The 12,443-nt window shown below is 34.8% G+C and overlaps 1 protein-coding gene across 5 annotated transcripts in view; it reads right to left on the reverse strand.

Moving 5' to 3' along the window:
- The window catches only part of MAGI2 (membrane associated guanylate kinase, WW and PDZ domain containing 2), a 1,692,369-nt gene that overhangs the window by 188,195 nt on the left and 1,491,731 nt on the right, over positions 1–12,443 (reverse strand). For all 5 annotated transcript variants that reach the window (XM_074268482.1, XM_074268481.1, XM_074268480.1 and 2 more), the window contains one exon: positions 5,915–6,107. In XM_074268482.1, coding sequence (XP_074124583.1) covers positions 5,915–6,107 — 193 coding nt within the window. The remainder of the gene's footprint in view (positions 1–5,914; positions 6,108–12,443) is intronic.

The following is a 12,443-nucleotide window of genomic DNA, read 5'->3' on the forward strand; positions in this document are numbered from 1 at the left end:
GCTAGCGACTGCACCCCACCAGAACAGGGGGGTCAGCAAATGAGTGGTCTCAGGGCCACATATTTATAGGAAGAAGAGAGAGACATCAACAAGTTTCTTGATACATTTGTCATAATAAAGGAATTTCTATTCTAAACAGGAGGCAAAAAAGTTATCACTCTAAGGGGATCATTTTCAGGCAGAAGCAAGGAGTATTTCTTTAAGCTTATCAACTCAAGGACTCAGGTCTCTCAGGACAGCACATCTGGGGGTGTAAGAATACCATCTGCAGTAGGGAGTGAAGAACTAATAATAAACTTCTAACTACAAAGATTCAAGATTATGTTTCTCACAGTCCCATTTGAGATGCTTTCCCACTTCAGAGGCAATCTAATGATTAAATGTACCCAGCAAGTCACTTATTGCTGTACTTCCACTAAGAGAGACAGAGACCCATAGAATAAGAGAATTTCCCTCAGATGCTATACTATTCTACCCTGACAGCCATTGTGGCATGTGGACATGGAATCACAAATGTAAGAGTTAGATGAGAATTTAGTTTCCATAGAGTTAAGAAACTTAAATCAGAAAAATGCTATTGAAATCTAAGAAATGTTACAAAACTTACTGAAGGAAATCAAAAATTTAAATAAGAAAGATGTTTTAAGATGAAATCACAGGTGATGTTTTAAGATGAACTCACACTCACTGGGGGAAGATATAATTAAGGATTCACATTCCCATTAGGGGAAGATATAATCAGAAGTGGAGACACACTTACATGGGAGGGAAGTGTAATGATGTAATAGGTGTGGAAACTCATGGGGGGAATTACTAGGCTTTAACTTTAGTAGTACCTAGCTAATAGGGAATCAAGGGAAAGACTGAACTAAATCTATATAAGGTGAATGCCAAGGGGACATGTAATAAGGGGTGGGGATTCACAATCAAGGTGGGGAGGGAATGAGTATTCCAGATATCCTGTAATTTCTATAGCACCCAATTAATGGGGAATCAGAGGAGGGACTTGAATTTCATGTGACAGGGCATAAAAAGACATGTCTATTGATTCCAAGTATACCAATGCCATAGGATACCTGCTGTTGCAGTTATGTAATAAAATGGACTTTTAATTTTGTACCTCCTGAACCCAATGGAGTTATTTCTTGCATAAAGGAGTAGGGTTTGAAACCTATCTGCAACACATTTTAGCTATGTGACCCTGAGAAAGTCATATCAACTATTCCAAGCATCAGTTTTTTCCACCTGAAAAATGGGAGTGATGATAGCTAGCATTTATGTAGCATTTTAGGATTTTCAAAGCACATTGTATATGCTATCTTAATCCTTGAATCTAGGCAGTAGTAATATTATCCTTAATTTATAGATGAGAAAATTGAAGATGAGTGAATTTCAGTGACTTGCTCAGAGTCACATAGCTAATGAATGAGGCAGGATGTGGATTCAAGGATTCCTAAAACCAACTCCAGCAATCTACCTGCCATAGGATCTAGCTACTATTGGGGCTTGATGTAGTAGGTTTGGTGACTCTGGAGGAGAGACTGAAGGCTGGTGACTTTGCATAGTCACACCCCACTTAAATAAAATTCACTTTTACGTCAAGATATCACTCTTCTGAGGACATTGGTCCTCTTTGAGAATGAAAGATGAATAACAATAATCTGAGCTAAATATGAAGTGAGAAAGGTCTGAGTTAAATTTTGTCCCAACTGATTACACAACTCAGAGCAAGTCACTTTTCTGGGCAATCTCTGTGACTGGTTCTTTTATCATCATCATCATCATCATCATCATCATTATTATTATAGTTTTTTTATTGACAAAACATATGCATGGGTGATTTTTCAACATTGACCCTTGCAAAAACTTCTGTTCTAATTTTTCTTCTCCTCTCCATCCCCTCCCCTAGATGGCTGGCTGTGACTGGTTCTTAACTTAGTATGCATAAATTTCAAGGTTCATGAACATGGAGGGGAAAAATTGTGCATTTATTTCAATATCAATATTATTTCTATTTTACAGATGAACAACTGAATTAGATATGGGCTGAGCACTTGTCCAAGATCACAAAGATAGTCAGTGTCTGAGGCCAGATCTGAATTTCTTAAATTCTCAGTCCAAATTACTTTATCCAATATAACACTAATCAAAGATAGAAGAGGTAAAGCATGAGAATTCAGGATATGGAAGCCAAGAGGAACCAGAAATATCCAGAGGGAAGGAATGATCAGCAGAGCTTTATGTTTGAATGCTCAGAGAGAATGAAGATTGAAAAAAGCCCATTGGATGTGAAGGTTATTTATTGATTATTTCACAGAGGAGTTTCTGTTGAATATAGGGTTAACTAGGTGATGTTAGCTAGAACAGAGTTCTGGGGCTGAAGTTAAGGAAGACTCACCTTCATGAGTTCAAATCTGAACTCAGACACTTATTAGCTGCGTGACCCTGGCCAAGCCACATAATCTTGTTTATCTCAGTTTCCCTATCCGTAAAATGAACTGTAGAAGGAAATGGCAAACCATTCTAATATCTTTGCCAAGAAAAATTCTAAATGGGGTCATGACGATTGGATTCAACTGAAATGATTCAACAACAACAAGATGATTATAAGGCAGATAACAAGGGAATAGGTAATTTGTAGAGGCTAAGACAAGTTTCTGGATTGGAACTCAGGAAGCCCTGAGTTCAATCCTACTTTAGACATTTACTAGCTATGTGACATTAAGCCTCAGTTTCCTAATCTACAAAATGGGGATAACAGAAGTACTTTATTAAACCTTCTAGATTTATTGGGAGGATTAAATAAGATGACACATGAAAAATACTTCCTAAATTTTAAAACTCTATAAAAATGCTTGCCATTACTATTAAGAATGGAAACAAAAAGTATAACTTTTTTTTATTAATTTCCTTGCATCCTTTTTCCTACTAACTCTTTTTATTTTAATATTATTACTATTTTCATTTCCAGATTTCAGTTCCATAGCAACACTCCTCCTCTCCCTTGTCTTTTGTCTTTTTTATAAGCTAAAGTTGCTCAGCTTTTCTCCAGTACCTGACCCCACTGAAAATGTTGGACCAGTTTCTCCCAGTCACTGGATTTGCTTGGCAAGAAATCATCCATTCAGCAAATAATAATAATAATAATAATAATAATAATAATAATAATCTGTGTCCCTTCCTCTAAGTGAGATAGTTAGAAGCATTGAAGGCTGCTGATTCTCCCCAGGTGAAACAATAACAGCAAAGAGAAAGCTTGTCTCTTCCCCATGGCTTTCTTTCATTCATTCTCTAGACATTTACTGTTACCAAAGTGTCCTTGCTCATGCTCAATCATCCCCCACTAATGCTACATTCAAAGATGAGGGAATTGAAGGTGGAAAATTCTCCTGGTACAAATGAGCAGTTGTCACAGAACATTTTCAAATATGAATTACACTTGAAAGTCTAACTGTAAAGCTGACAAAAAATTGCAGCAGAGAGCACCTCCACAGAAGTCACATATTTCACAAATTGTGCAAATGTATCTTTACAGCATTTGGCATAAACCCTCACAGCTTGGGCTGATGAGTACAAAATTTAATTTGCAATAATCAGCCAGAGGCAAGGGGAACATGAAATTATGTTGCAACATTAGTTTTGCATTTTGCAATATATTTCTATGTAAATCAGGTATCATTTTAATTCAAGTTTGGATTCCCAAACACCCAGCACATGGAACCTTCCCTCCTACCCCCAAATGACTGTTATTAAACATCATTTCTTGGGAAGAGAGAGAGTTAAATGGTAGCCACGCCAATACTGCTTTCCTCTTGGCATCCCTCCCAAGAATAAAGCATAATTCAAGGTGTTTTACTTTGGTGGGTCAAGTGGTGTGCCAGGAATTTCAGGAGACTAATGGCACCTCTTAGCAAAACCTCTACACCATACAAGATATATGGCCATCTACTATGGAAGGCTGACAACTCTTCTGTCCAGCCTCCTTAAGTGATTGCTCTGGCTTCAAGTCTAGTTTCCAGAGAGAAGGGAAAGAAAAGGTTTTTTTTTTTATCTGATTATTAACTCTCATCTTTTCTAATCAAAATAGATGATAAATACTTTTCTAATTAAAAGTTGTCACACATACTAGTTTGTGAATCCCTGAATCTGAAGTAGGCTCATGTAGAAAAAGGTACTATCATTACTGAATGCTCTGAGAGGGCAGCTTAAGGAACAGAAATATGGCTAGTTTAAGACATAGGAGACCTCTTGGCTCTGTCACAGATTCCTTGAAATAAATAACTTGGGCAAGTGACTATACTTTCCTGGGCTTGTATCCTCCTCAGCTGTAAAATGAACAATTTAGGTCATATGGTCTCTAAAGACTTTTCTAGCTCTAGGACATAATGATTCTTTATTAGTGAAATAGAGTATGGTGTTAGATAGAATACAGGCCCTTGATCCCAAACAATCTGGATTTAAATCCTACCTTTGATATAGGAAACATCATAATGCAATAGAAAATATGCTGAATTAAAAACCAGAGGATATGTTTTCAAATTCTGGCTCTGCCCTTAATTATTACTTATGTGATATTGGACAAGTCATAAAATTCTGGGGGTAGATTTAGAGCTTGAATGACCTCAGAAACCACATAGTCCGACAATTTTAGGAATTAGGAAATTAGGAAACATCTCCAGAGAGATTAAGGGATCTGTCCAAGGTCCCATCAGAGATCGGATCTAAACTCTGACTCCAGAGTCAACATTATTTCCAGTGTATACAACATCCGTTACTTATAAATAAACTAGTCAGAGAGCTTTTATTTTTTTTGTCTTATCAGATAGATGGATAATCAACTGAAAATAATGTGTTTATAAGCAAATCTCAGTCATGGGGTTTCATATGGCACCTGAGGGTAGAACATTAAACTCATAGAATAATAGATTACAAAACAAACAATGGACACTGATTTAGAAATAGAAGGGATTTAGATCTGGGTCCAAATTTCTCTCTTTATAGACAAAGAAGCTGAGGCCTCAAAATTCTTTGTGATTTCCCAAGATGATACATGTAATAAGTAGTAGAGGTTTCAAATTCTGTTCCTCTGACCACTAGTCTAGAACTTTCCCCACTATATCATTATACATTCTTCTATCCTAATAACATCTATGACAATTAATCCCTAGAATAGTTATTTTTTTAAAAAATCAAGCATAAAAGTATTGGAATATTTATATTTTATGTATATAATAGTTGTATCCCTGAAAGATTTCTGTATTATCTTATTATTTCCTTTTCTAAGTCTAATTATATTATAAATATGGCTGTTGGAGGCTTATAGGAAATCTGTGATAAATCTTTTTGTAAAGTTAAGAATCCCAATGTAAAGGGAACAATTCTTTCTGATTTATCTGTTTTGTAAGTGTGATATTTTTGGGTAAATTGTATTTTCTCAAAGTTAGACATAGTTGTCTTTTCCTACATTTGAGTGCCACATTCACTGCTCCCTTTTATCTGACCTCACAATGAAAGTCAATTTTCCCTCTTGGTTTGCTTATTATACTGTCACAATGCCATAGAACTCAGCTGGTATACATATAGTGAGGGCCATTTTTCTCCAAAGATATCTTTTCAACTACTATAGTTTCCTTCTTATAAACACCATTCACTAAATAACATGCATTTCTTGAATTAGCATTAGCCTTTACTGAAAATCTTTAATGTTTATAAGCAAGAGTCTTTTGGTAGTTAAGGTATAAATGTGAACAATTAATTGTCTTTCCTATCTCCTCTCATATATTTTAAGCAGTAAGATCTTCCTAAAATAAAAACAATCAATATTTTGATCTTTTCCCTAAAGATTTCATTTAAAGGAAAGTGTCTTCCCTTCTTATAATTCTACCCCCTTCCACCCCAGCTTTTGGTAACATACCTACAGACATCACCTTTCTTCTTATAGTTAGGTTCACCTGCCCATTTCTGGCTGCATTATGCATGAGGTCAATAACATATCGGTGTGTCTTTCCAGCCACAGGAATGCCATCCACGTAGACCAGCTCATCGCCAGGGTGCAAGCGGCCATCTCTGTCTGCTGAGCCCATGGCAATGACTGCTCCAATCAAAATCTAGAGAATTAATAAGAAAGAAAACAATGCTCTAATAAACATTTCTTCCAATATTCTGCCTTCTTTTCATAAACTCCAACACTGTGGAGGAGAACTGGGGTTGGAGATACAGGATAACATTCTATCCCTGGTGTGCAAATCCTTTCATTCCTTCCTCCATCAAGCCCATAAGCCAAAAATTATTTTTACATTTAAAACTGACCTTTTTCTTAGAGAATATAAACTCTGATTTGTGTAAAATCCTTAGAGGTTGTAAGCTTTGTATATGAATATAAATTCTCATTTTATGTTCTGAAAATAAAGTTGGTTAAAACATGATTTTATGTCAAAAATAATAAAATAATTTTCTTGTTTGGATGGATCTGATTGTGATGAGAAGCAAAGATTGCAAGGGCTGCCACTGAGTAAAGAAGCTGGTAATTTAAGGTTTGTGTTTGAGGAAGAAGAAAATAGGCAGAAAAATATCTTTGGTAGCTTTCTCCAAGAGTCTATTACTTGCTAAAGCTCCCAAACAAAATCTGCTCTGGGTTTTTTTCCCCTTTAACTCCAATATAGCTTAATGAAAACAGTTTTTTTTCCATCATGAAATAATCTCTCAACTTCATTTGTCCCTGAAATGGATTTTCTATCTAAACATAGAGGTTTGGGATGAATGTTTTCTTGTTTGGAAAAAGCTCTTTCCCAGAATACTGTGGCAATTTTTATGGAGGGCAAAATTCAAGTTTTTAGCTTTCATTGGAATTCAGTTTCATTTCAGCACTTTGTCTTAATGTAGAGGAAGGGTACAGGTGTCCATATTTCAATCCTGCTGTTAATAAAAAAATCCATTTGGCCTGTAAACACTTTTGCCACTCTATGGATTTTTGTCAGTTCCCATTTCATTTCCTATGATTATTTGTGTTTGTATCTCATCCCACCACTGAGCTGTTAAGCAAATGTCACAAATGTAGGAACTGTCTTAGCAAAACTGTTTATCTCAGCATCTAGCACAATGCATTGAATACATTTGATAGTACACATTTGTGGAGTGAATAAGTCATGATGTAATTTAATTATCTTTGTGGTATGATTATTAATAACTTGAAGAAATTTCAGAGCCACCAATTCTCTGAATTGTTTTAATTTTCATTCAAGTGATTAATTGTGACAACTTAGTTTATTCATTAGATTCATCTAATTTTTTTATTTTTTGTATTTTGTTAAAACGCCTACTAAGTCTGAGGCAATGAACTAAGCTTTCAGATTCTGTATCTGTCTTAGAAGTTAAATTCCAAGTCAGTGATGAACTGCAACCTTGCTTTCAGGAAATGAATTTGGTTTGACAATTTGCAATTAGGTCTATGTCTTTTAACTGGCAGGTGAATGATTATGTAATTGTTCACTGCAGTGGCTGAAGTGGGAAAGGGTCTATGTTTTCAGTCAAACTACTCCTGGCAGAATGTCTACATAGAAACATGGCAACATAATTTGAATGATTAATGCATTTACTGACTGTTGTATAGGCAGACCATTCTGAATGATATGAATGAAACTTATAGTCAGACAAGTTCTCAATATTGTACTGCTTCTTGAAGAATAGACAAGACCTTAGGCAAGCTACTAGCTTTCTTCAATCCTAAGCATGGAAATTTCCCATACTGAATCTAACTTCTTTCCTCTAGCACCTAAAACACACACACACATACACACACACACACACACTCCTAAACTAACAAAATTTTCTATGGATAAGAAATAGCATATAACATTTTAATGAAGTGACTCTGCTATTATCATAGAAAGTCATTATTCTTCTATTTCAGACTGACTTTAGAAAAACTTCTTTACTTGCAAAACACCCCCAAATTTGCCAAGTTCAGCATCCTCCTGATTTTTTACATCCTTCACTTTTTTTCCTTTCCAGTCATGCTGAGCTGAATTTATGAGTTTCTTTTTAAAGACTTCCAATTTATTCTTCAAATGGCTCAAGTCACTATGGAGTGCTTCAAAGAGTTGGAAAATACTTTGTACAAGACCCAGTTAAAATTTAAGTTTACTAAATTCCACAACAGCATTTAGGTAGCTCCACACAGTGAAGGTTTTGACCTGTTGATTGCACATTGGTGGGAGAGTTTATCATTAGCTACCCGAAGAAAGGAATGTATGTGGGTTTGCTGCTGCTGGGCTTATAATTATGGTGGGGCTTCCTTCCTGGCTGGTAAATTACCATTTTGTGGGGAATGTTCTCCACAAACAAATCATTCTGACACCAACTAAAAGAAGCCAACCAACAAGAGAGAGAAAGCCACAACTGTAAAGGGAGGGATAGTGCAAGCTTTGCAAAAGATGTGCAATGAAAAGTCCTAAAGAAAATAGAGTATTAAATACTATCAAGGTAGGAAAAATGGGCTATGTCCCATGCTCCAGCTTTGACACTACTGCAAAATAGAATATCACAGTAGCAGAACATTTTTTTTCCTGTACTGTCTGTAGAATTTTAAAATGATTTTATGCCAGGAACTGGAAACAGTGTAGACATCCATCAGTAGGGGAATGGCTGAATAAATGGCATAAGAATGTAATGGAATATTATTGTCCTGTAAGAAATGATCAGCAGGATGATTTCAGAGAAGCCCTGAGAGACTTGTATGAACTGATGCTAAGTGAAGTGAGCAGAACCAAGAGAACATTGTACACGGCAACAAGATTATGTAATGATCAACACTGATGGATGTGGCTCTTTTCAACAATAAGATGATTCAAGCCAATCCAAAAGACTTGTGATAGAGAAAGCTATTTGTATCCAGACAGTTATGGGGACTGAATATGGATCTCAACATAATGTTTTTATCTTTTTTGTTGTTGTTTGCTTGCTTCTTTTTTCTTCCTTATTATTTGATCTGACTTTTCTTATGCAGCATAATAAATGTGGAAATATGTTTAGAAGAATTGTATATATTTAACCTATGTTGGATTACTTGCTATGTAGGAGAAGAAGTCAGGTGAAAGGGAGGGAGAAAAATTTAGAACACAATGTTTTGCAAGGGTGAATATTGAAAACTATCTTTGCATTTATTTTGAAAATAGAAAGCTATTATTAATTTTTTAAAAAAGATTTTCTTCCATACTAATTTCACTGAGGATTTGAATTTCTCACAGTAAGGGCTTGCCAACTAATCTAATATCAAGTAGAAATGCTTACTTATAATTTAATTACATTTGATATAACAATTCAGGATGGATGCAAAACAATTTTAATAATAAACAAATGCTTTAAATAAAGTAATATGATAGATTTAGAGTTGAAAGAGATGTTAGAAACCATATAATTTAATTCCATCATATTAAAAGATAAAGAAGCTAAAACCCAGGGAGATTAATTGCCTTCCCCAGAGTCAACCAAGTAATTAAAAAGGGGGCAGGATTTGAAACCAACTCTTCCAACTCATTCCCCAATATTCTTTCCACTAAGTCATGCTTGCCTCCTCATTGATTCTTCTGGATTTCGTACATACATCAAAAATAATTATGAGAGATATTTTCCTTTCCTCAAAAATGGAAAAAATTTAGTGAAGGGAGGTAAAAAAGCAGTGTTTTTCTATGTTGCATAGAACATTACACACATATGGTTAATAAATAAATAAATGCCTTTGATAGATAAGAATCGTTGTTATTTGTATAGATTTGTAAGTCTAAATGAATGTAATACATAATCTACAAGGTCCAGAGGCAGTGTGATATAAGTGATAGAGGGCCAGCCTTGGAGTCACAAAGACTTGCCTCTGATTCATACTAGCTCTCTGACTGGGCAAGTCAGTTAACTGCTCTCAGATTCAGGTTCCCCATCTGTGAAATGAGGATTGCAAGAGCATCTCTCTGATGATAATTGTAGGAATAAAATAGATAAAGTAAAGGACTTTGTAAACCATAAAGTACTATGCAAATGTTAGTTATCATCATGCTCATCCTCATCATTATTAGTAATAGTGGTAGTAATATTATCACCACCATTAGTTCCACTTCTATGACACTGATTTTTGTAGTCTGTAGTGACTTAACATATGTCAAAACCTGACATGGATTCCTTCATTTTAAAAATACTTCACAGACTTCCTTTTACTCCCTTTCCAGTTAATTCCACTGACTTTTGCCCAGTTTTTTTTTCCTGATGCTGCTCAGGGCTTTCCTACTGCACTATTTCCTGAATTTCACCATCTTGATGCTTCCCCATCTCTCCTCAGCTCACAGCAGGAAGTCCCATTTTTGTTTATTTATGGCAATTTTTAATTTATTTGATTTTCTATTGTTATTTAACTATGAAAAGCACTCCTTGCAGAAAAGATGACCATCTGCTTTGTTTGAGTTAAGAGTCATGCTGTTTGTTATTTACTAAAAGCAACATTTTTTTTTAATGCATACCTTGAGATGTCAATACTACTCTGTATGTATGAGAACAGAAGCCTTTTAGTTATAACCTATGGGGCCTCCTGTGGTTTGGGACCAAGGTCTGAAATGCTTTTTTTCTAGTAGATTTATTTATTTTTAATACACATTATTTTATGAATTATGTTGGGAGAGAAAAATTAGAGCAAAAGGGAAAAACCATAGGAGATATAAAAAACAGAAAAAAGAAGTGAACACAGCATGTGTCAATTTACATTCAGTCTTCTTAGTTCTTTACTGGATGCAGATGGCATTTTTCTGTCCAAAATCTATTGGGATTCCTTTGAATCACTGAAGCACTGGGAAAAACCAAGTCTTTCATAGTTGATTATGGCACATTGTTGCTGTTATTATGTGCAATGTATTCCTGATTCTGCTTGTTTCACTCAGCATCAATTCATGTAAATCTTTCCAGGCCTTTCTAAAATCAGCTTGTTCATCATTTTTGATAGGACAATAATATTCCATTCATTACCTTCATATCCCACGCCATTCCCCAACTGATAAACATCTACTCATTTTCCAAATTGCTACCTCACAAAAAAGAGCGGCTACAAATATTTTTGCACATGTAGGTACTTTTTCCTCCTTTAAGATTTCCTTGGGATACAGATGCAGTAATGGTACTGCTGGTTCAAAGGGCATGAACAATTTTATAGCTTTATAAATTAAGGCTATTATAGCCTTTGGGGCATAGTTCCAAATTGTTCTCCAGAATGGTTGGATAATTTCACAACTCAACCAACAATGCCTTAGTGTTGCAGTTTTTCCACATCCTTTCCAACATTTATCATTCTTTTTTCCTGTCATCTCAGCCAATCTGAGAGGGGTGAAGTGGTACCTCAGGGTTGTTTTAATTTGCATTTCATTAGTCAATAGTGATTTAGAATATTTTCTCATATAATTATAGATGGCTTAAATTTCTTCATCTAAAAATTCTCTATTCATATCCTTTGACCATTTTTCAATTGGGGAATTACTTGTATTATTATAAATTTATAAATATTGTTATTTATATTATACATAAAATTATATGTAATAAATAATATATAAATATAAAATTATATAAATATATAAATCTATGTAAATATAAATTATAAAATTATGCACAATAAACTTGACATAGTTCTTCTGAAATTCCTTCTTTACAATATATGAACAATTAAATGTGGCTACCATGACTTATTCATATGTCTCTAGATTTACATTATAAGGAATCTTATGAAGTTTCCATACAGCTGAAACTTTTTTCCCCTATGTAGTTCATTTAGCTGGATTTCAAGGTTTTCCATTTCCTAGTTAATAATCTCCAACTTTATTTCTTTCTGTGAGATTTAACCTTTTGCAATACAGTTTAAATGTTAAATTTGTAACTTTCAGCTTGATTATGCTTCCAATCTTTCAAATGAAGGAAAAAGCCATAAGGAAAAATCTACACAATTACAATAAGGATGAACTTCAATCCATGTAATCCAAAGCTTATCACAAATATTTGATGCCTGCCTACTAGAAGGAGCGTGGTGAGTTATTGGGGTTGAGCCAATTTTTGGAAGGATGAGGATGCTGAATGTCCTCTAACCAAAGTGCAGAAAACAAAACAAAACAAACCAAAACTGGAGATATGGCCACCATGGGTAATTCACCCTTTTAAGCTCCATTTTTAGGAAAATGAATGACATCATTTTGATGTCAATACAATCACTTTGGTGCTAGGTCAGAAATAGCAAGAACTTTCTTTCCCGAGACCACATGGTGTTCTTAATCAGTGCTAGATTTCAAAGTGTATGGCTTCTTGTCCTCTATTTCTAATCAATTTGCCCTTTTCATAGACTATAAGATGTAAACTACATTTCTTGGAAATGAGACCTTTATCAAAGAGAGAGATATAATACAAATATTTTCCTCACCTATCTG

This window comes from Sminthopsis crassicaudata, chromosome 5, assembly GCF_048593235.1.
Source record: "Sminthopsis crassicaudata isolate SCR6 chromosome 5, ASM4859323v1, whole genome shotgun sequence".
Classification (NCBI taxonomy): domain Eukaryota; kingdom Metazoa; phylum Chordata; class Mammalia; order Dasyuromorphia; family Dasyuridae; genus Sminthopsis; species Sminthopsis crassicaudata.